We start from the raw sequence: 25,505 nt of genomic DNA, 5'->3' as shown, positions 1-25,505 counted from the left end.
ATTTATATTCAGTCAAACCCTGGCTGTGTGCCAGCTGTTAACATACTACAGGAGTCTTCGTATGTATGTATGTATGTATGTATGTATGTATGTATAGTGGGGGAAAAAAGTATTTAGTCAGCCACCAATTGTGCAAGTTCTCCCACTTAAAAGATGAGAGGCGCCTGTAATTTTCATCATAGGTACACGTCAACTATGACAGACAAATTTAGAAATTTTTTTCTCCAGAAAATCACATTGTAGGATTTTTAATGAAATTATTTGCAAATTATGGTGGAAAATAAGTATTTGGTCACCTACAAACAAGTAAGATTTCTGGCTCTCACAGACCTGTAACAACTTATTTAAGAGGCTCCTCTGTCCTCCACTCGTTACCTGTATTAATGGCACCTGTTTGAACTTGTTATCAGTATAAAAAGACACCTGTCCACAACCTCAAACAGTCACACTCCAAACTCCACTATGGCCAAGACCAAAGAGCTGTCAAAGGACACCAGAAACAAAATTGTAGACCTGCACCAGGCTGGGAAGACTGAATCTGCAATAGGTAAGCAGCTTGGTTTGAAGAAATCAACTGTGGGAGCAATTATTAGGAAATGGAAGACATACAAGACCACTGATAATCTCCCTCGATCTGGGGCTCCACGCAAGATCTCACCCCGTGGGGTCAAAATGATTCCAAGAACGGTGAGCAAAAATCCCAGAACCACACGGGGGGACCTAGTGAATGACCTGCAGAGAGCTGGGACCAAAGTAACAAAGCCTACCATCAGTAACACACTACGCCGCCAGGGACTCAAATCCTGCAGTGCCAGACGTGTCCCCCTGCTTAAGCCAGTACATGTCCAGGCCCGTCTGAAGTTTGCTAGAGTGCATTTGGATGATCCAGAAGAGGATTGGGAGAATGTCATATGGTCAGATGAAACCAAAATAGAACTTTTTGGTAAAAACTCAACTTGTCATGTTTGGAGGACAAAGAATGCTGAGTTGCATCCAAAGAACACCATACCCCACTGTGAAGCATGGGGGTGGAAACATCATGCTTTGGGGCTGTTTTTCTGCAAAGGGACCAGGACGACTGATCCGTGTAAAGGAAAGAATGAATGGGGCCATGTATCGTGAGATTTTGAGTGAAAACCTCCTTCCATCAGCAAGGGCATTGAAGATGAAACGTGGCTGGGTCTTTCAGCATGACAATGATCCCAAACACACCGCCCGGGCAACGAAGGAGTGGCTTCGTAAGAAGCATTTCAAGGTCCTGGAGTGGCCTAGCCAGTCTCCAGATCTCAACCCCATAGAAAATCTTTGGAGGGAGTTGAAAGTCCGTGTTGCCCAGCGACAGCCCCAAAACATCACTGCTCTAGAGGAGATCTGCATGGAGGAATGGGCCAAAATACCAGCAACAGTGTGTGAAAACCTTGTGAAGACTTACAGAAAACGTTTGACCTGTGTCATTGCCAACAAAGGGTATATAACAAAGTATTGAGAAACTTTTGTTATTGACCAAATACTTATTTATTTTCCACCATAATTTGCAAATAAATTAATCAAAAATCCTACAATGTGATTTTCTGGATTTTTTTCTTCTCATTTTGTCTGTCATAGTTGACGTGTACCTATGATGAAAATGACAGGCCTCTCATCTTTTTAAGTGGGAGAACTTGCACAATTGGTGGCTGACTAAATACTTTTTTTCCCCACGGTATGTGTGTGTGTGTGTATATATATATATGGGTGTTTAAGTTGGACGAAGGGTTCGGTTCACCCCTTGTGCCTTTGGACAGAGGGACATCGGTCCTAGCCCACCACAGTGACTGGGTTAAGGGCCAGGACGTCAAACAGCACTCATCCATCCCTAGAGAGGGGTGGTGCACCTCTGAGAAAGACACACAGGGTGCCTTGTGAAAGCAGCCAAGTATCCCCGCTATCTAGCAGGCTGTCCCATAGATAGTAACTCACCTCATTATGTTGCCTTGTATGTCCACCCTACAGGCCCCCTCAGTGCATTTATTGGCTCAATCTTTCAGACAGTATTATACGGACCCACTGTTTCCCCACCCACCCCTAATCCCAAATGAGTGGTTTCATCCGTTCAGACCCCCCCCCCCGGTTTCGGATCAACTTATTGGTTTTTCCTGAGAAGCGATTGGTCTTGGGTGTAGAATTTGAGAGGGGGCCAGGTTGGCGCAGAGCTACGAGGCGAGAGATCTAAGATGGAGAACAGGACAGCCCGTTAAACGAGCAGGGTTTAACCTCAGCAGCCCGTCTGGGTGATGTCACCGCCCGAGCTCTTGGTCACCTCCATGGTGGTGAAGATCTGGAAGAGAGGGAGGAGAAAGCCCGTTGAGCTCTGCATCGTAGCGAGGTGGCATGACTCGTTCGCAATATAATTTTTTATGGTCAAAGCCAAGCGAGCAAAGCTCCAACCATAGAGATGGATAGAGGGTGCACTTGCCACGAAAGACTGATGGCATTCGCCTTGAACATTATGTAGTTACCTATGACAGGGGTTCTCAGTGGGGTCCGCGGACAAAGTACTGCAGAGGGCCCGCAGCCAAATCTCAAAATATATGTATTTTCGTTATTCTTTACAAATATTACTAAAAAGATTAAATGGATTTTGGCCAAGGAATCTGTGAAATAAGTTGAGGGTGTAACACAATGCAATGTAATATTATTAATCTACAGTGTATACTACCGTTCAAAAGTTTGGGGTCACTTATACATTTCCTTGTTTTTCGAAAGAAAAGCAATTTTTTTGTCCATTAAAATAAAATAGATCAAAGACTGACGAGACCGACGAGTTTCAGAAGAAAGTTATTTGTTTCTGGCTATTTTGAGCCTGTAATCGAACCCACAATTGCTGAAGCTCCAGATACTCAACTAGTCTCAAGAAGGCCAGTTTTATTGCTTCTTTAATCAGCACAACAGTTTTCAGCTGTGCTAACAATTGCAAAAGGGTTTTACATTTTTACATTTTAGTCATTTAGCAGACGCTCTTATCCAGAGCGACTTACAGTTAGTGAATACATTTTTTTTTTTTTATACTGGCCCCCCGTGGGAATCGAACCCACAACCCTGGCGTTGCAAACGCCATGCTCTATCAACTGAGCTACATCCCTGCCGGCCATTCCCTCCCCTACCCTGGACGACGCTGGGCCAATTGTGCGCCGCCCATGAGTCTCCCGGTCGCGGCCGGCTGCGACAGAGCCTGGATTCGAACCAGGATCTCTAGTGGCACAGTTAGCACTGCGATGCGGCGCCTTAGACCACTGCGCCACTCAGGAGGCTAATGATCAATTAGCCTTTTAAAATGATAGTTGGATTAGCAAACACAACGTGCCATTGGAACACAGGACTGATGGTTGCTGATAAATAGGCCTCTGTACACCAATGTAGATATTCCGTTAAAAATCAGCCGTTACCAGCTACAATAGCCATTTACAACATTAACAATGTCTACACCATATTTCTGATCAATTTGATGGACAAAAAAATTGTAGTGTATGTTCTTAACCCTGGGAAACATGGGCCTGGAGGCTCACTGGGTTATGGTATCCACAGTACCAATTATCAATATTTCAACTCAATACTTCCATTACCCATTTTTTTCCCCTTCATAAATTAACTGTAATTTCTGCTTTAAAACTGCAACGTTTTCTCTCCGCCTCTTGAAATACTTTGTAGAATTGCAGGAAATGTGCATGACAACTGTTACATTTTCTCTACGATGCCAAGAGGCGGGCCTTTAAAAAAAGGTTCCTTCCCTGGGCCCAAGACTTGGTTTGTCCAGCCATGCACTGTCAAAGTCATAAAACGTATTGTATGCAATTTTCTATCCAACTCGAGTTGTGTTCTGATGAGGGGATCCCTGATGAATTTGAGAACCCCTGACCTATGGTACTAACGGTCACCTGTTACAGTGGTTTGTTTTTCAGCCTTCAGTTGACAATACTTCTTCAATTCTTGATTTGAGTTCTAATTTGTCAAAAAATCTGTCGTGGCTCACTGCCAGATCAACTCAGGCAATCAGACAGTGCTCGGAGTATGAAACCACTTTTTTTGCACTGTGGAGGGACTTATTATACCTGCCACCATGTTGTTGTTTTTTTTTGGGGGGGGGGGTGTCTATCAGAGGCAGTCACAGAAGCAATTCATGGGAAAGATAGGACGTACGCCCTCTATCCACCTAGGTAGAGCATGGTGCTTCCAACGCCAATGGTAGTGGGGGCAAAAAGAAGGGAGCAACTAAAATGAAATGCGGCCTGCAGCTGGTCTGGGATCAGTCTTACCTCAGCGCAGGTGGGGTGTATGCCGATGGTGTTGTCCAGCTGCTCTTTGGTCAGGCCACACTTCATGGCCACGCCGTAGCCCTGCGTCACCTCTCCCGCGTTGGGCCCCAGGTAATGGAACCCGATCACACGGTCCTGCAGGGAGAGAGAGAGAGCAGTGTTACGGGGTCTGATAGATCAAGTGTATCGGTAATCTACCATTTTGTTATGTTAGCCAGACCCCGCATGTAGGAACGTGTATTCTTCTTCAATATGGCTATTGAATTTGGTGTCAAAGTGACAATGGGTTCACATAGCCTCTTGACCAGAGACAAGGGTGGAAGCCTTTTGTTCCCATGTAATTTCTCTGGCTCCCGCACATTCTCCGTTTTCAATGTGAGAAGGTCTGAACTCTATATGGCAAAATAGGTGACAATAATTGCTGTACCTATGAATTAAACAGGTAGTCAGGTAAGTTTGAAAAGAGGGGGGTTCTTACATTGTCCAGTTTATTGCAGATGATCTTGGAGTAGCACTTGTTGTTGTCCCTGTTGGGGATGGTGAACTCCAGAGGCCAGAAGAGACTGTGGTACACCTACACAGTTAACAAGGACATTAAAATACACATACCGTAAAGGCAGAATAACATGCATTTTATTAATACGAAAAACATTTCTGTTAGGTATCAGTTAGAAAATATGAAAGAAGAAGCAGAAACCATAAGTGAACACACAGAACCACACAAGTTATGGTTTTCCACTGTCAAATAATAGTAGGCCATTTTAGCTGGCGAGTCGAAGGCTTTGTTCCAGTGTCCACATTTCAACTGGAATGCTAGCTAGAGTGCATATGCGAGCAGAGACAAAATGTCAGTTGATATCGGTCCGATATGTATTATTCAGTGCCAGTGGGCTGCGAGTGTGTGATGTGGCTGAAGTACCAATCAGGGCCTAAAACTAACTTTGGCTACCAGCCACTGTGGCAGGTAGTTGTAAAAAAATAATATTCTACCAGTCCCTCAGATTCTTTTACCAGACAATTTCTGGTTGCTGCCATAATTACAAAATAAATATATAATACAAAAAATTAACACGCTTACTAATCTTTCTAAAACAAGAAATGTATTACTAGTAAGAAATAATGTGGTATTTTGCTCAATTTAATATTATGTGACCTGAGTCTTTTAACCAGAACATCACAGATAAGACAAATTCAGCTGCCCCTTTAAGGTTACCTAGGTAACGAGGCATGCCTGTGAGGAATCTCAATAGTAGAGGCCAAAAATGTATCTTTGCTAGCAGTGGAAGCAAACTCCAAAAACATTGAAAAGCAATGTAGCTTGTGAACATAACAACGTATACTGAATAAAAATATAAAACGCAACATGTAAAAGTGTTGGTCCCATGTTTCATGAGATTAAATAAAAGATCCCCATCAAATGTTCCATACGCACAAAAAGCTTGTTTCTCTCAAATTTTGGCCACAAATTTGTTTACATCCCTGCTAGTGAGCATGTATCCTTTGCCAAGATAACCCATCCACCTGACAGGTGTGGCATATCAAGAAGCTGATTAAACAGCATGATCATTACACAGGTGCACCTTGTGCTGGGGACAATAAAAGGCCACAAAAAATGTGCAGTTTTGTCACAACGCCACAGATGTCTCAAGTTGAGAGAGCGTGCCAGAGAATTGAATGTTCATTTCTCTACCATAAGCCGCCTCCAACATCATTTTAGAGGATTTGGCAGTACGTCCAACCGGCCTCACAACCGCAAACCACGTGTAACCACGCCAGCCCAGGAACTCCACATGCTGCTTCTTCACCTGTGGGATCGTCAGAACAGCCACCCAGACAGCTGATGAAACTGAGGAGTATTTCTGTCTGTAATAAATCCCTTTTGTGGGGAAAAACTGCACCCCTGCCCAGTCATGTGAAATCCATAGATTAGGGCCTAATGTATTTATTTCAATTGATTGATTTCCTTATTTGAACTTGAAGTCAGTAAGATCTTTGAAATTGTTGCATGTTGATGGGGCGGCGCACAATTGGCCCAGCGTCGTCCAGGGTAGGGGAGGGAATGGCCAGCAGGGATGTAGCTCAGTTGGTAGAGCATGGCGTTTGCAATGCCAGGGTTGTGGGTTCGAATCCCACGGGGGGCCAGTATGACAAAATAAAAAAAATAATGTATGCACTCACTAACTGTAAGTCGCTCTGGATAAGAGTGTCTGCTAATTGACAAAAATTTAAATGTAATGTTGCGCTTATATTTTTGTTCAGTATAAATAGCCAAGAAACACAAGGAAAATCTCAATTTAGTACACAAGTTAGACCAACTTTTATGCACATTGCTTCTAAAAACAAAATCTTTCAAGTGTGCACAGCCCCCCAGACAGGCAGTGTTGCTGCGCGAGGTGGGATAGCTATAACGTTAGGATTCTTATTTCTTTGTGCATTACCAAATATGAAACAAAACGGCAGAAATATTTAAAAAACTACTACTGCAGCATTTATTTTTCTATAAAATCACAACTCACGTGGCCATACTTGACTTTTGACTATTTTTATTAAATGCTCGCACTGTAGAACCCTGAGTGTGACCACCCACCAATGTGGATGGTGAATTAGACATTATTACCCGCCAATGCCAAAATCTACCCACATTTGGCAGGGTGTTCATTTTAGGCCCTGTTACCACTAGGCTGGAAGTGGAGCATGTGTACCTCCAGGTTGTCTTGGCCGTACAGCTCGATAGCTTTCTCCTCAGACAGACCACAGGCGCCATACTCCAGAGGGGTGAACACCGTGGTGGGAACATTCACGTAGTCACACTGCACACGACAACATTCAACCGCAGTTAATAATAACAACAAAGAGGGTGTGACAATTGACCGTCTGTACCAGGTTGTGTCACATCGGAGGTTTGCCAGGCAGAACATCCTACAGTACGATGATAGAAGCAAGGGAAATACTGTAAGGGGTTTCTCCTAGTTTATACATTTTAGGTAGGGAGCAAAGACCCCACCACATAACACCAACATCCATATTTTCATTTGAAAGCAACAAGCTAATCTCCTCAAAGCAGAGGCACAACAGAGATAGTAAGGGGGGGGGCACACTGCCGAAGGGTCACACTGTCAAACTGCCATGGTCTACCAATAGAAAATGTCAACTCCTGGGTGGTGAATTGAGGCCTGCTGTCCGACAATTACCTTGAGCGAGGCGCCCGTGTACAGCCGGCGTGCCAGCAGCTTGCCAGCCTGGATAGCCACGGGCGTCAGCTCCCACTTGCCCTCCAGGATGTCTCCGATGGCGTAGATGTGCGGCACGTTAGTCTGCTCCTCGTCATTCACCGGGATCTTTCCGTTCCTGGGGGAGGCGGAGAATGAGAGAGTGGAAGCTTAGCGAGGGGAAATTAACTGGTGACTCCCATCTGACTAATTTTAGATCCCCATGGAGCCACAAAGGGGCAGTTAAAGAGCCACAAGTTGCAGTTCCCTGGCTTGAGAAATGTCACTATACAAAGAACTCTGTTCTATGATTTCACGGGTAAACCAATAACAGGATGTGTTGGGGGGGGGGGACAATTTTTATGATGCATTATTTAAGTAAAGAAAATACCATATATGTCTAGGTTTTATCTGACAGTGACAGACAAAGGTCGTAGCCATGAAGAATGGGACTGAATGACTGACAGAGTGGGGCCAAGATCTTGTCATGGCCAATACGGAGAAAAAGTATACAGACGATGATATAGCATGTAGCGCAAATGATGAGACAGTCTGTGCCAGAGTTTTCTGCATAGACAAGTGATTTTTCCTTAGTCCCAAAAGTATTTATATTTTTGGGAAATAATTTACGGAATGGTAAAATGTTTTCAGTGTCAATTTAAACGACGAAAACCAGATAAAGATATATAATTGTCTTATGAATAACAGCGAATGTGTAGAATTGTATGAAATTAGCTTTAAAAACCACCTAAGCCCCATTTTGATCCCGGAAAAACCAGTATGTATGCATTTGCATAATCTGATCTGATATCTGACCATGCAAAATAATTCCGACCAGGTCTAGAGAGTTTGGAGAGAATATGCGTGTGTGTCTATACAAGAGAATGTCATGCCACAATGAACAACTTCTCAAGTCACATTAAAACAACAAGCAATTTCACTGTTATTCATCAGACAATTAGCTTTTGTCAATAACCCCTCCTACCCTCACGTAACCTACACTCATGTATTACAACCTCGTGGTGGCCCTGGAACCCCGGTGCACCTTGAGCCGTGTGTCAGTCAGTCAGCCCCATGTTAAATGCTGATAGGGTCCCAGTCATATGACTGACTCAGAGGCGCACTCATGCGATTGCTTAATCCCTATGACCTAAAGCACTCTGTAAGGCTGACCCATTCATAACCAAACACGATGTTAGGAACAACATGAAAAACACGTTGTCCTCAATCCAGTTTACATGATTGTAAAGAAGCACAAGGTTTTTAGATACAGGCGGGTCCTAATGTTACAGCATTTTATATTTACATTTTTGTCATTTAGCATACGCTCTTATCCAGAGTGATTTACCGGAGGAATTAGGGGTAAGTGCCTTGTTTATGGGCACAGAGATTTTTCACCTAGTCGGCTCGGGGATTTCAACCTGCGACCTTTCGGTTACTGGCCCAACATTCTTAACTTCTAGGCTATTTGCAACCCCAGCACAAGGGGGTTTCTCTCCTTACAAAGCTCAAACTATTTTTTCTTTAGGGGGTGGATCAACTTTAATATTGCATATCGATTGTGGCTTCTATCAATGTAATTGTCTGCGTCATTTCCAATCCCCACATATACACACACAGTGCATTCGGAAAGTATTCAATGTAATTCATTCCCCTTGTCTTTTTCCATATTTTGTTAAATTACAGCCTTATTCAAAAACTGATGAAATTGTTCCCCCCCCCCCCCCTCATCAATCTACACACAATACCTCATAATGAGAACGCAAAAACGGGTTTAGACAGATTTGCACACTTATTAAAAAAAAAAACTGAAATATCACATTTACATAAGTGTTCAGACCCTTTAGTCAGTACTTTGTTGAAGCACCTTTGGCAGCGATTACAGCCTCAAGTCTTCTTGGGTATGACGCTACAAGCTTCGCACACCTGTATTTGGGGAGTTTCTCCCATTCTTCTCTGCAGTTCCTCTCAAGCTCTGTCAGGTTGGAAGGGTAGCATCACTGCACAGCTATTTTCAGGTCTCTCCAGAGATGTTAGATCGGGTTCAAGTCCGGGCTCTGGCTGGGCCACTCAAGGACATTCAGAAACTTGTCCCGAAGCCACTCCTGCGTTGTATTGGCTGTGTGCTTAGGGTCGTTGTCCTGTTGGAAGGTGAACCTTCGCCCCAGTCTGAGGTCCTGAGCACTCTGGAGCAGGTTTTCATCAAGGATCTCTCTGTACTTTGCTCCGTTCATCTTTGCCTCGATCCTGACTAGTCTCCCAGTCCCTGCCGCTGAAAAACATCCCCACAGCATGATGCTGCCACCATCATGCTTCACCGTAGGGATGGTGCCAGGTTTCCTCCAGATGTGATGCTTGGCATTCAGGCCAAAGAGTTCAATCTAGTTTCTCATGGTCTGAGAGTCTTTAGGTGCCTTTTGGCAAACTCCAAGCGGGCTGTCATGTGCCTTTTACTGAGGAGTGTCTTCCGTCTGGACATTACCATAAAGGTCTGATTGGTGGAGTGCTGCAGAGATGGTTGTCCTTCTGGAAGGTTCTCCCATCTCCACAGAGGAACTCAGGGGCTCTGTCAGAGTGACCATCGGGTTCTTGGTCACCTCCCTGACAAGGCCCTTCTCCCCCGATTGCTCAGTTTGGCTGGGTGGCCAGCTCTAGGAAGAGTCTTGGTTGTTCCAAACTTCTTCCATTTAAGAATGATGGAGGCCACTGTGTTTTTGGGGACCTTCAACGCTGCAGAAATATTTTGGTACCCTTCCCCAGATCTGTGCCTCGATACAATCCTGTCTTGGAGCTCTACAGACAATTCCTTTGATCTCATGGCATGGTTTTTGCTCTGACATGCACTGTCAACTGTGGGACCTTATATAGACAGGTGTGTGCGTGCCTTTCCAAATCATGTCCAATCAATTTATATTTTCCACAGGTGGACTCCAATCAAGTTGTAGAAACATCTCAAGGATGATCAATGAAAACAGGATGCACCTAAGCTCAATTGAGTCTCATAGCAAAGGGTCTGAATACTTATGTAAATAAAGTATCTGTTTTATTTTAAATACATTTGCAAAAATGTATAAAAACCTGTTTTTGTTTTGTCATTATTGGGTGTTGTGTGTAGATTGATAAAGAATAAAAAAAATATATATATATATATCCATTTTAGAATAAGGCTGTAATGTAACAAAATGTGGAAAAAGTCAAGGGGTCTGAATACTTTCAGAATGCACTGCACTGTACGTACACATACCTTTATTATTTTCCCCTAACCCTACCACCCGTCCCCTAATTGAAATAAACGAATGGATCACACACACAGACCCCGAGCTCAGGGTGGCAATAGTGCTGAATCACCATGACTGTGGTGATTCTTAAAGGTCACCATGACTGTGGTGATTCTTAAAGGTCACCATGACTGTGGTGATTCTTAAAGGGCACCATGACTGTGGTGATTCTTAAAAGGTACAGGCACACACAACCCCCCCCCTCTACGTCTACGTCTCCTTGGTGACGGCTGCAAGCGCGAATGGGTGAATGAAATAAGGGAGAGAAACTAAAAGGGAAGGAAACTTACTTGGGGTTGACTTTGACCCCGGCTTGATCCAGGCCGATCTTTCCTGTACAGGCGTCGCGCCCCACGGCTATCAACACCTGAGGGAGGACAAGGAAGTCACCTGGTTAACAGGACATTTCTCCAGCTGTAGCGTGTCATTAAAACATTCAAATAAAGCAGGAATTACTCCATTTCGCTGACGAAACATATTCTAGTTATGACAAATGCTCTAAGACGGACAACCATGCAGAGTTAATTCCTAATGCAATATGGTTGCGGATTTAACTCTTAACTATTGGTTTCATTTATAAGTGCTAGATTGACTTTGGGACGCCTAAGCTATGGGATATTGGGGGTTAAGGGGATGGTGATGCGTACGTACAGTGTTGTACTCTCCCTCGATGGTCTCGTCTCCCTCCGTGCTCTTGGCTGTCACCTTCAGCCTCCCAGGAGTGCCTGCCTCCAGCTCCTCCACCTGACACACACACACACACACACACACACGAATACAAATATCTTGCATACAATTCGTTTTATATCTAGTTACAAAATGTCGAACGCTATAATGGCCAGGTGAACTGAAGGAATCTTTTTCTCTGAAAGAGCACGTGGTTTCTAATTTAGTTTGCCTTCACAGGCTAACAGCAATCAAGGTTAGACTTAAACTGATGACAGGACTCTTTAGATAGAGAGCAACATATTACACAACTTCCCCGATGACAGAGCGATTTAGTACCAGGCATTTCCAAGCCATGAGTCATAAAAGCCCTGAACAGCTGAGGAAACATACAAGGTCCTAGTAGACAAACACTTTTTGAAATAATTTAAAATACTAGCTGTGCTTGATTGAGCTTACCTGTTGCAATGGAACCAATAGAAAAGTTCCAACAGTGCACACACTACCCACCTGACATTTCAGGCAGGCTAAAGCAAAACGAAAGATTTCAAAAAACTATTTTAACCCAGGTCTGGTAGTAGATAAGTCACATTGGCTCACCTTGACAGGGACGTACTTCCGGAGGAACTTTACGCCATGCTCCTCCATGTGCTTGCCGGCACGGTTGGCCATGTCCTGGTCGAAGCCCCTCAGCAGGATGGAGCGTACCATGACGGTCACGTCCAGGCCAAGGCCCGCCAGGAAACCCCCGCACTCCAGCGCTACGTAGGATGCCCCGATCACCAGGGTCTTGCCGGGGCAGTGGGGCAGAGAGAACAGGTCATCACTGCGTACAAGGGAGGGACACACACAGGAATAGCAGCCAGAGTAGAATGCACCTTCGTTAAAACCATAATGCTCTTAAAATGTACCAACGCCACAATTCACCCATTCTTTCTGCAATTAGCATGTGAAATAATTGGATTGTCAGATTGATTCACTAAACAAAGTTACATCTTTAAAATGTCAACAGTTAATCTCCCAAACTATACACAAAAAGACTGGTGAGCCTGGGACTTTATGAGACCAGTAGATAAGTATGTCATCTGAGAACTTAGTTATTCAGTCACAATTAGGGCTGACCCCATTTAGTCAACTGGTCGATTGTTTGGTTGATAGGCTGTTGGTCGACCAAGACTGCTTTAGTCGAGCAGTAGCAAAAAAATTAAATAATTAATGGTGTACAAGACACCTGCCTGATTTGCGCCTGTCTGAGTGGACTAATCCATTGTGGAGGCCGTGGGGATGGCACAGTCCATCACTCTAAGACGTGCGACTGAAATTATATATGGTTATATTATGTAAGAACAATGGTGCAACAAAGAAAAGTTATATATTTTATAACAAATGGGCCTTCTCCCACGTTGGATAGTGGTCACTGTCCACGGTTCTGAAATTGGCTCATTTCCTAGACCATGTTGCTATGTGCATAATAGCACATAGCAAGCAGCAGCGGAGTTGGGAGACGAGAAAACAGCACTTGCCTTAATTGTCTAAGAAAAGTGAGGAAACAAACTTAATTAGGTCTATAATCAATAGTCTAACTATAAATCATCCATATACAGTACCAGTCAAAAGTTTGGACACACCTACTCATTGAAGGGTTTTTCTTTATTTGTACTATTTTCTACATTGTAGAATAATAGTGAATACATCAAAACTCTGAAATGACACATATGGAATCATGTAGTAACCAAAAAAAAAGTGTTAAAACAATGAGATTCTTCAAAGTAGCCACCCTTTGCCTTGATGAAAGCTTTGCACACACTTGGCATTTTCTCAACCAGCTTCATGAGGTAGTCACCTGGAATGCATTTCAATTAACAGGTGTGCCTTCTTAAAAGTTAATTTGTGGAATTTCTTTCCTTCCTAATGCATTTGAGCCAATCAGTTGTGTTGTGACAAGGTAGGGGGGTATACAGAAGATAGTCCTATTTGGTAAAAGACTAAGTCCATATTATGGCAAGAAAAGCTCAAATAAGCAAAGAGAAACGACAGTCCATCATTACTTTAAGACATGAAGGTCAGTCAATACGGAAAATTTAAAGAACAGTCGCAAAAACCATCATGCGCTATGATGAAACTGGCTCTCATGAGGACCTCCACAGGAAAGGAAGACCCAGAGTTACCTCTGTTGCAGAGGATAAGTTCATTAGAGTTAACTGCACCTCATATTGCAGCCCAAATAAATGCTTCACAGAGTTCAAGTAACAGACAACAGCAACTGTTCAGAGGAGACTGCATGAATCAGGCCTTCATGGTCGAATTGGTGCAAAGAAACCAATATGAAGAAGAGACTTGCTTGGGCCAAGAAACACGAGCAATGGACATTAGACCGGTGGAAATCTGTCCTTTGGTCTGATGAGTCCAAATTGGAGATTTTTGGTTCCAACCGCTGTGTCTTTGTGAGACGCAGAGTAGGTGAACGGATGATCTCCACATGTGTGGTTCCCACCGTGAAGCATGGAGGAGGAGGTGTGATGGTGCTTTGCTGGTGACACGGTCTGTGATTTATTTAGAATTCAAGGCACACTTAACCAGCATGGCTACCATAGCATTCTGCAGCGATACGCCATTCCATCTGGTTTGCGCTTAGTGGGACTATCATTTGTTGTTCAACAGGACAATGACCCAACACGCCTCCAGGCTGTGTAAGGGCTATTTGACCAAGAAGGAGAGTAATGGAGTGCCTCCTCAGATGACCTGGCCTCCACAATCACCCAACCTCAACCAAATTGAGATGGTTTGGGATGAGTTGGACCGCAGAGTGAAGGAAAAGCAGCCAACTAGTGCTCCGCATATGTTGGAATCCTTCAAGAAGCTGGTTGGGAGAATGCCAAAGCTGTCATCAAGGCAAAGGGTGGCTATTTGAAGAATCTCAAATATAAAACACTTTTTTGGTTACTACATGATTCCATGTGTGTTATTTAATAGTTTTGATGTCTTCACTATTATTCTACAAATGTAGAAAATGAAGAACAACCCTTGAATGAGTAGGTGTCCAAACTTTTGACTGGTACATCTCCAGAAATAAGCCACATCCTACTTCTGTTGCCTGTTTGAGTGTTTGTTTAATAGCCTACTGATTCCCTCAGCACCAAGCCTCACGCAACCACATCTGATAAACTATTTCCCAAATCCAGCTGTTTTTAATCTTTGCTATGCTGTAATAAAGGCTTTACACTTTTTTTCCTCGTTAGACCAGTCTCTTCTTTATTATTTATTTTGTGTTGTTTACTAAATTATATTTATAATAATAAAAACCCTCCTTTTTCCTTGATCTCGTTGTTTTCATCATAATAAGTAATGTCATTAGTAGGGTTAGTATAGCAGCCTTGCATAACCACCATCGAACTGTAGGCCTAAGAGCGCATCCTCTTTAGTCTTAATGCCGTAACTTACTTAGGCCTATATTTCAATACTTACAGTATATAGGCTACTGTATCAATCACTTATTCGTTCATGTCATCACACGAGTCATTCATGATTTGAAATGCAATCAAGCATTTTAGTTTTAAAATAACAAAGCGACCATTTAATAATTAGCATTAACAATAAATAGGCCTAAACCGTTCCATTTCGGAAATTGCATTCACTAATTAATGCGACTGTTTTTAGTCTTTGCTGTAATAAAGGTGTTACAAACTCTCTGGCACGCTTATAATTTAGAGTTGTTTACATTGGAACAAATGGTCAGACATTTTTTATTGTAATCTAACAGCACCTGTTTGGCACACATTACATGCACGCAGCGCTGGCTACTCACCTTATTTTTCTTGATCTCCAGTATTTTCCACAACTAGTCAAATGTATTCTACACGTCTGACTTTCCCCTTTACCTCCTGAGCAACCAGTAAACATTCCCCCGTTTTGAGTTTATTTGTCACGTCCTCCATTTTGCTGTCACGCGTTAGTGTTAAGGGTTTGTTATAACCAATTTATTGATGTAATTATGATATGCTATAGGTCAGGCCCTATTGGTCACGTGTATGCAACGTGCATGCGACGCATACGTGTCACGTAAAGAGAGCAGCGAAATAAACTGTTAATGTTCTGTGGTGGTCGCTGCAGCAGGGAGGACAGGGAGAAAACAGGTGCTAGTCACACAGTCACTTGCTGTCTTTTTTTTTTTAACACAGCAAGTCTGAGCACAATCAAATCAATTGCGGTCGGACTCCTAGTCATTTCTGTCTTAATTTCATCAAACAGTTCGCTTATAGCATCAGACAAGCTCAGTGCAGATAGTTGATTTGATTAAAACACATTTTTAAAATGTCGACCAATCGACTGGTCAAAAGAACAGATGACTCTTGGTCAACCAAGATTTGTTTTAGTCAGGGACAGCCATAGTCACAATACAACCATTAGACATAGAACCTGCTTCAAATGGTACAGAGATGGCTACCAGGGTCTGTTCCTATGATAACAACACACCAGTCTACAGCAGCAGGGGGTAATCTTCTAGGAAACCTGTGTTTAGGCTGGTGGGAGATTATAGTCTTACTAAATGAGTACCCTGAGATACAAGGCTTCCTGTGGTGGAAATGAGAAAAGTGAGCTTACTTGCAAAGTGTGTGTGTGTGTGTGTGTGTGTGCATGTGTGTGTCAGAGCGCAAACTCAGCTACAATGTTCCACATCCCTTATACCCACCACATGTTACATGAGTCAGCATTACAGACAAATGCTTTAATCTGTACAGTCTTGGTAGAGCTGGGTCATATTCACTAGGCTCCAAATGGAAGGACACAGACAAACAGGGAGGGATTACCTGATCTTGTCCAATTAGAAATGCTTGTTTTTCCATTTGTTGCAAAAGGTTTCGCCACGGTGTGCACTACAGAATACAACCATTCAGTGTGTTTGTCTCTATTGTGGTGATTGAATAACGAGGGCTTTCCCCTGGCTGAACGGCAGTGTAATTGGATTGCGGGTTAAATAATGCCTGCTGTGTGCTGGGAGGGAAGGAGGAGGGGAAGGACTCACCTGGTGATGCAGTACTCTTTGTCACCGGGGATGCCCAGGTAACGTGGCCTCTCGCCCGTCGCCAGGATAAACTTTGCGGCCGTATGGAAGGTCTCCTTCCCTCGCTTGTTGGTCGCCTGGTGGGTGGAGGGGGTAAGTAGGGTGTCAAACATTCTTCACAGATTTATTTTACTCTCGTACACACTAAATAATTTCCATTAAAACCAACACCTAGCCTCATCTCATTTGTTGAGTGTGGTTAGCAAGAATCAATGTGTCAAGTCAAGGGTGTGCGGTTTAGAACCTCCCATGGGAGAGACAATAGCTGCTTTACTAAGTGCTGTGAAGTGTACAGAGCCATTAAATATCTTTGGGATTAGTTTAAGCCAAGGAACTAACAAAGCTAGTTACTATCCAGTTTGAGAATACATCATGTGCTGTGCATCTAAAACAGTTCACATCCATTTTCATACCGAATTGACTGCCTTCTAAACGGGTAAAATGGAAGGCAGTCAATTCATTATAAAGCATTAATAACTGTGGTCAAACATCTGCTTGTAAACTCACGAAGCGCCGACCAACCTTGATTTTGTGCGACTCGATGAACTCAGCATAGGAGTTGACGTAGTTGACGTTCTTGTCGCGCAGCGCCACCCGGTAGCCCCAGTTCAACGAGCCAATGTAGTTGTTCACCGCCGTCTTCATCGTCTCCCAGTTGTGCTTCACTAAAGAACCAGATGAGAATTACAAAGTCAACAATGACCACACAAGTCTTTAGTTGTTTACTACCATTACTGCAAAAGTACTCCCCTGGAAATGTAACATTGACATTTCCATGACCTTCGGTTACCTCAGGCTCACGAAGAGGGCTTAAACAATACTGTTTTCAAATCAAAAAGTGACTTATACCTTCTCATGTTTCATTCCTAGCACTGGCCATGGCTCTGCTCCAATATCCTTACTACTTTGGTTGAGTTCATGTGTTGGGTAGAGATGGGCATTTGAATGTTCGAGTACTCACTCCCAAAAAATTCAGAGTACTCGGAATGGGGAGAAAAAGTATCTACTTTAGAACACAAGGGCAAGACCTGCACTGGAAGAAAATACTTTTGGCCATTTATCTATATGCCAACAGTACACAACAATGCCTCATTTATCATAACCATTAGCTATAACACATCTTCATTGCTAAATTGCCTCATATACTGTATATTGAGTCCATAAAAAAGCAAGTGCCCTTTAAGATTCATTTATTGAAACCATAATATGAACTGGTTATATTATATTGTGGAACACAATCTTCCAAAAGGCTGTAACCTCAGCAGTGGCGCTTGCTTGTAGAAGCCTGTGGCTGTGCAATGGCATAGCCTTGCTTGGTTAATTTAGCAGACAAGACACCTATCACAGTCAAGACACCTATTACATAGCACCACAGGAGGTTGGTGGCACATTAATTGGGGAGGACAGGCTTGTTGTAATAGCTGGAGCGTAATGGTATCAAATACATCAAACACATGGTTTCCATGCGTTTGATGCCATTCCATTAGTGCCGTTCCAGCCATATTATGAGCCGTCCACCCCTCAGCAGCCTCCACTGTTAATAGAAAAAAACATGAAATATAGCAGAATAAAATAGTACTGAATATTTTTCCAAATGAAAAAGTTGCCAATGCGAAGTGATGCGTGTCTACAACAGTTACAGTGAGTGAAAAAAGTATTTGATCCCCTGCTGATTTTATAAGTTTGCCCACTGACAAAGAAATGATCAGTCTATCATTTTAAATGGTAGGTTTATTTGAACAGTGAGAAACAGAATAACAACAACAAAAAATCCAGAAAAACGCATGCAAAAAATGTTATAAATTGATTAGCATTTTAATGAGGGAAATAAGTATTTGACCCCTCCGCAAAACATGACATAGTACTTGGTGGCAAAACCCTTGTTGGCAATCACAGAGGTCAGACGTTTCTTGTAGTTGGCCACCAGGTTTGCACACATCTCAGGAGGGATTTTGTCCCACTCCTCTTTGCAGATCTTCTCCAAGTCATTAAGATTTCGAGGCTGACGTTTGGCAACTCGAACCTTCAGCTCCCTCTACAGATTTTCTATGGGATTAAGGTCTGGAGACTGGCTAGGCCACTCCAGGACCTTAATGTGCCTCTTCTTGAGCCACTCCTTTGTTGCCTTGGCCGTGTGTTTTGGGTCATTGTCATGCTTGAATAGAAGGAGGTTCTCACCCAAGATTTGACGGTACATGGCCCCGTCCATCGTCCCTTTGATGCAGTGAAGTTGTACTGTCCCCTTAGCAGAAAAACACCCCCAAAGAATAATGTTTCCACCTCCATGTTTGACGGTGGGGATGGTGTTCTTGGGGTCATAGGCAGCATTCCTCCTCCTCCAAACACGGCGAGTTGAGTTGATGCCAAACGTCTCCATTTTGGTCTCATCTGACCACAACACTTTCACCCAGTTCTCCTCTGAATCATTCAGATGTTCATTGGCAAACTTCGACGGGCCTGTATATGTGCTTTCTTGAGCAGGGGGACCTTGCGGGCGCTGAGGGATTTCAGTCCTTCACGGCGTAGTGTGTTACCAATTGTTTTCTTAGTGACTATGGTCCCAGCTGCCTTGAGATCATTGACAAGATCCTCCTGTGTAGTTCTGGGCTAATTCCTCACTGTTCTCATGATCATTGCAACTCCACGAGGTGAGATCTTGCATGGAGCCCCAGGCCAAGGGAGATTGACAGTTATTTTGTGTTTCTTCCATTTGCGAATAATCGCACCAACTGTTGTCACCTTCTCACCAAGCTGCTTGGCGATGGTCTTGTAGCCCATTCCAGCCTTGTGTAGGTCTACAATCTTGTCCCTGACATCCTTGGAGAGCTCTTTGGTCTTGGCCATGGTGGAGAGTTTGAATCTGATTGATTGCGTCTGTGGACAGGTGTCTTTTATACAGGTAACAAGCTGAGATTAGGAGCACTCCCTTTAAGAGTGTGCTCCTAATCTCAGCTCGTTACCTGTATAAAAGACACCTGGGAGCCAGAAATCTTTCTATTGAGAGGGGGTCAAATACTTATTTCCTCATTAAAATGCAAATCAATTTATAACATTTTTCCCATGCGTTTTTCTGGATTGTGTTTTGTTATTCTGTCTCTCACTGTTTAAATAAACCTATCATTAAAATTATAGACTGATAATTTCTTTGTCAGTGGGCAAACGTACAAAATCAGCAAGGGATCAAATACTTTTTTTCCCCTCACTGTATTCTCAAAGACTGATCACTTGAAACGGGGCTTAGTTTGGTGCGTTGAAAGACAATTTTTCCATGGTTACAAAACAAAATCTGGTCTTCCTTTCGATATAGGCGTACAGACATACAATTTAGTTAATCTGCCTGTTCTTTGGAATTTTCTAAATGGATTAATAACTCCACATTGAACACTGTATGGTGATGAATTACGGCCACATCATCGGTTTGGTCAGTAGGCCTAGGCTTAATGATTCTGATGAAAATACACTTTCTTTATCAAACTAATGATTTTACATATTTTCAGCGTGGAATCTGTCTATGTTTAGGGGGTTATAGCCTAGGCTAACCAATTCTAAATGGCACTAGCAGTTCTCAAAGTAGCCTAAGTGGAAAATAGACCGGCTGGAATTATTCCAAAACTGCAGCTCGTTGTTGGAAACTGTCGTTATTTGGCAAGGAATGTAGCTTGTGTATCCCACCAGTTAGAGGCATTTGTTTTATGCCCTCCATTTTTAATAGGCATTTATTTCTGTAGGCCTAATGGGAGCTTGTGTAGAGGGAGCAGTCCTAACGCAATTGAGTGAGACGTGGAGGGAAAGGAAATTTAGGGAGAAGAACTGTGATGCTTGCCTTGGTTTCTTTTTTGTTGTGTTCCGCAAATGCACATGTACAAATGGAACACTAGAGTCAAAGCAAATTAATGTCGTCTTCAAGACAATATCATTTTCGGGACAAGCCACAAAGCACACTCCACCAAATAGTTTTACAGTACTTGAAATGTTTTTTGTTTATCGCTGGTTAGAGATCGAGTTTTAATGTCCGTTCGAGTACTCATGCCCGCTCCTAGTGTTAGGCATGCATTCCAAGTGACTAAAATGGATATTAGAACCTAAACCGCTGACCCAGACGTTACCTGTCTCCTCGGGCAACTCCCACCCAAACTTGCGGGCGTCCTGCATGGAAGTCCCTAGCAGGGCCGTCTGGTGCATCAGCTTCTTGGGGATGCAGCCCACGTTCACGCATGTGCCGCCCAGGCCTGTCCCGAGCCAAAGACACATACAGAATCACACATTTGGAGATTTCATTTGGATCCACATTGACACATGCAGACATGTTGCTACTGATAACAGCAGTATTCTGCAAGCTATTTTGATTTGTGCTTCGGTGGGCCTGCAGCAGTGTGCTGTAAGAGGATGTCTGAAACAACCACAAATAACTACCAGTTCAGTCGAGGAGACGCACGTGACTCAACTCATCAATGTCCATCGAAGAAGAGTGTGACACGTGAAGCCATACTCACCCCATGTGTTCCCTTTCGGCGTGGGCACCACATAGTCCAACACCATCACCTTCTTGCCCAGCAATGCTGCCTCCTGTCCCAGGAGAAGCACAAGAGGGCAGACAGCCATTTAGACAACTTGATTAAGACAACCACTGGTCAACTAGCTCAGCTTGTATGCTTTAGTTGTATTGCTGCGATGACGAGCCATCTGAAATACTCACCATGGCTGTCTGAAAACGTTACTAGCTGTCATGTCTTTGCTTTTTCCCATCCTAACTTCATCTCCAAGCTCTTTAGAGGGAGCTTGGGTCCTCTCCTCCAATGCGCTTTGAGAGGAATTGAGGAAACAAGGACAGAGGACGCAAGGATTGTACAGCTAGTAACGTTCTCAGACAGAGCCCATGATAGACTGGACTACAGCCTTCCTTCATGGGCCTCAATACTACACTAGAAAGGTGCAGGTCTGGAGGTAAGGTTGATTTTAAACGCGTTATCTGGGAGGCTCTTACCTTTGAGCAGGCCAGGCCTCCCGAGCCGCCCCCGATGACGATGAGGTCGTAGTCGTAGACCTCATTCTCCCCGCACAGCAGTTGCTGCAGGACACCATCTTTGTGGGCCTGAGAAGAGGATGACGACAGGTGGTCAGATACCATGGCGAAAACAATATTAACCCAGCAGTCTTAAAAGGGCACAAAAAAAGGTCTGCTTCTGGTGGGAAATAGACAAGTGTAATACAGTAAGGACACCAGCATGCTAATTTATGATCCCAAAAATGGTGCTTACTGAAAAGTGTGCATGGCTATGAGAGGCGGAAGGTAGCCTAGCAATTAAGAACGTTGGGCCAGTAACCGAAAGGTCGCTGGTTATAATCCCTGAGCCGATTAAGTGCGGGGGGAAAAAATATGTCTATGTACCATTGAGCAAGGCACTAATTGCTCCTGTAAGTCGCTCTGGATAAGAGTGCCTGCTAAATGACTAAAATGTAAAAAGGGTATTCTACATTCAACAGCGACGCTGACACCATTCATGCCGGAGGGATGTTCTCCGTGCCACATGATGGAAATTAACCAGCATTTGCTAGAAAAGGGCAAGAGACAGAACACATGGTGATATTGTCAGGATTATAATACATCAGGAGAATGTGTTTCAAGTGAAATATACGCTATTGTGTCATGCTGACAAAGTGCTAGATTATGCAAAGCATGACCAGGCAAAAAAAAGTGTATCATTAGCTAATTGCAGCTCAGTGTAGAGGGAAGAGAATACTCTAGGTGTGGGTGTTCTTAAGGAGCCATTTTGATGTAAAAAGACAAATGGAGTGCATTTTGATGTAAATTGGCTTAACCACACTTGACCCAAATAGATTCACTCAACCCTTGTTTCTGGCAAACGGACAAAGACTCTCTTTCGTAATATTGCAACACAATTAAAGCCTGCGGTGGGCATCATTTACCACATGCTAAAATGAAAGGGGAACCTATGACATCAAACGCAAAGATATCTTTCATTGCCAAAACCTGAGATTTTAGCCTAAGTTTGATGCATGCTTGAATCTCAAGACAGGATAAGCCCAAGATTCTAAAAGCGGTGGCATTTGCAAAACCACGAGTGAATTGAGAATGATCTGTGGTTCATGAAAGCAGCTACACCGATCCATACCTTCATTGTTTTGTCACAGCCACCGACGTGTGTCTTGTTGATGAAGACATTGGGGACAGTTTTCTGTCCGGTCATCTCAAGCAGCAGTTCTTGATAGTTTGATCCATCCTCTAGACACAACCGTTAAGAGATGTTAGCAGAGTAGCAGCTACATTTATATGAAATTAATCATTAATCCTACTGTTCCTTTCATATCTTTGACATGTACACTAGAGTCATATACATGACATGCATTCATACACCATCGACTTCAATTCTAAGTGCTGACAGCCTGTGCAGTCTATAATGTAAATGTACTTTGGTTCTGCAAACAAACACAGTGTGTTTAAATAAATTGCATAATTCAGTACTGGAAATCTTTTCTAAGTGTATTTGCCAGAGCAATAGTTATTCCATGCACAGTGTGTATTTATACCAGAACAGCTGTGACTGGTGAGAGATCAAATGGCTGGGGGGGGAGACTTCATCCGTATGCACTTGAATAGCACACCCATCCGGCTATTCTTCATTTATTTATTTTATTTACATATAGTAAATAAGATGTGTGAATTTAGAATGGGCCAATATCATGCACCTGTCAGAAGGGGGGGGGGGTCATCCATTTTAGTCATTTAGCAGAAGCTCTTATCCAGAGCAATTTACAGTTAGTGAGTGCATCATTTTTTTTTTTTCATACTGGTCCCCCGTGGGAAACGAACCCACAACCCTGGCGTTGCAAACGCCATGCTCTACCAACTGAGCTACACGGGAATAGCGAATGGTCCACAATTGGCCCAGCGTCGTCTGGGTTTGGCCAGTGTAGGCCGTCATTGTAAATAATAATTTGTTCTTAACTGACTTGCCTAGTTAAATAAAGGTAAAATAAATAAATAAAATAGCAGGCCTAGCCTATAGAAAGCTGATCGGCTCTTCCTCTTTTTAATAGAGCCATCAAAACTATTTCCTCAAGCAATTGCATAGCCTATAGAAATGTTGCGCAACATAGACGTCTAGGAACACTTATTTCACTTTCGATTTAATTTGCATTGATGTCAGAGTGATTGGAGGGACAATAGAGTGCGGAGTACCAGGCAAGTTTGGAAGGCTACTAATGTACATCAGCGGCATCAGAGCGCAGTTGGAGAAGCCTAGTTACCGTGACTCAACTGCAGTCATGAGTCGTGACTACCGGTGTGGCGGTATTACAGTCACAATAACAGACCAAGTTGGTACAATTTTGATCATACCGATCAAAGATAACTACACAATTTGTAAGTCGCTCTGGATAAGAGCGTCTGCTAAATGACTTAAATGTAAACGTAATGTGGTGTGACTGGCATAAATTGAGAAAAGACAGTGCTGAGTACACCCGTCTTCCAAGAAAGAAGCTTGACAAGTCCTGGGAACAACTCCTTACCAATTAAATCCAACTCCACTACATTGCAGTTCACGTTCAGCTCCTTGAACAGATCCTTCACCTGGAAAGAAAAAGATGTATGCTGCTTGAACCCCGTTGTTTTATCTTCGCGGTATTATCTATTTATAGGGCTATTACCAGCGATGTAACTCGCTAGCCAGCGTGGTAGTCATCCAGCTAGTTCTGCGTAACGTTACACAACAACGTAACAGGGAGATAAGCGGCGCCTCAGTCAATACATTTTTTCATGGAAAGCTAAAACACTAGTTAGTAGTAAAGACAACTAAAAGTTAGTTAAGTTTTCTAACGTTAGCCCAAGATATCTACCTAGTTATGGACCCAGGACAATCCTCCCTAGGCCCGACCCGTATCCTAACAGGTCCGGGTCTAGACCAGACCCGATTGGGTGGACCAGTGAAGACCTCTACATGCAGCCAATTACCGTTACTTGCGGGAGAATGTGCCTAACTTACTCGCGGGAGAAATAAGTAGGACAAAAGAAGCTAGCTAGCCAGTTAGACAAAAAGTAAACGCATATGTTGGACTTACCTTCACACAAAATGGACAGTGGCTTTTACTGAATACCAACACTTGATTAGAATCAATAAGCTCCTGTATCCGAGACTTTAGTTGATTCCTCCCGGTGTCATTGTCGATGGGAGGCATTTTCGGACTATTTCCGTCTGCCTTACCTCTTGGCAAGCTTCAACTTGTGTCTAGCAATGGAAGAGAGGAGCGAAACTCCCTCCAACTGATTGTCCTTGCGAATAACAGATAAAGAGACTCTAGCTAGCTTCTGGACTACAATTCCAACGGGACAACTTTTGTCCTCATTTCGTTTCAGCTCCCGCCCAGTACATCAACACCCCGCCCAGTACATCAACACCCCGCCCAGTACATCAACACCCCGCCCAGTACATCAACACCGCGCCCAGTACATCAACACCGCGAATGCCTGCCTGCCTGCCTGCCTGCCTGCCTGCCTGCCTGCCTGCCTGCCTGCCTGCCTGCCTGCCTGCCTGCCTGCCTGCCTGCCTGCCTGCCTGCCGCCACAAATGTCTAAACCCCGCCTATTTCTACAATTTCAATTCTTAAAATAAAATCTGATTTTAAACCTAAACCTAACCCTAACCTTAACCACACTGCAAACCTTAAATTAAGACAAAAACATATTTTATTTTTTTCATTAATTTTTAAGATATAGGCAATTTTGACTTTGTGGCTGTGGTAACTAGTGAAAACCCTGTGCGTCCGTGTGTGTCAGCGGGATGTCTGTTTACATGCCTGAATGAATACTAACACTTGTTTAAACCTTTTTCGGAATAAATGTATTTATATGTGATCCAACCATATTATAAAATAAAACTGATGAATCAGTGAAACTGATATCGATAATGCATGTAATATTAATACGAATTCATAAAATTGTTGGAGGATCAACAGGCAATATTTTCAGACAGCTATAAGA

General features: G+C 43.3%; 1 protein-coding gene across 2 annotated transcripts; it reads right to left on the bottom strand.

The window, feature by feature from the left end:
• Positions 1-2,087: 2,087 nt before the first annotated feature.
• Positions 2,088-24,912, bottom strand: LOC121578016 (thioredoxin reductase 1, cytoplasmic). Of its 2 annotated transcripts, none has more exons than XM_041892054.2 (16): positions 24,587-24,912; positions 24,038-24,098; positions 22,642-22,751; positions 21,492-21,599; positions 21,001-21,073; positions 20,614-20,736; positions 17,030-17,172; positions 16,469-16,584; positions 12,046-12,271; positions 11,431-11,523; positions 11,070-11,146; positions 7,484-7,640; positions 6,995-7,102; positions 4,771-4,866; positions 4,293-4,427; positions 2,088-2,317 (listed from the first exon to the last, which is right to left on the bottom strand). In XM_041892054.2, the coding sequence occupies exons 1-16, from the start codon at positions 24,701-24,703 to the stop codon at positions 2,255-2,257; spliced, it is 1,806 nt and encodes a 601-aa protein (XP_041747988.1). In that variant the 5' UTR covers positions 24,704-24,912; the 3' UTR covers positions 2,088-2,254. The 2 variants fall into 2 exon arrangements, with proteins under 2 accessions (XP_041747988.1, XP_041747990.1); XM_041892056.2 differs by lacking the exon at positions 24,587-24,912 and adding an exon at positions 24,365-24,394.
• Positions 24,913-25,505: the final 593 nt, after the last annotated feature.

This window comes from Coregonus clupeaformis, chromosome 12 (genome assembly GCF_020615455.1).
Source record: "Coregonus clupeaformis isolate EN_2021a chromosome 12, ASM2061545v1, whole genome shotgun sequence".
In the NCBI taxonomy this organism is placed as follows: domain Eukaryota; kingdom Metazoa; phylum Chordata; class Actinopteri; order Salmoniformes; family Salmonidae; genus Coregonus; species Coregonus clupeaformis.
Note: the sequence above shows the minus strand (reverse complement) of the source record. Positions and strands in the feature narration are given on the sequence as shown.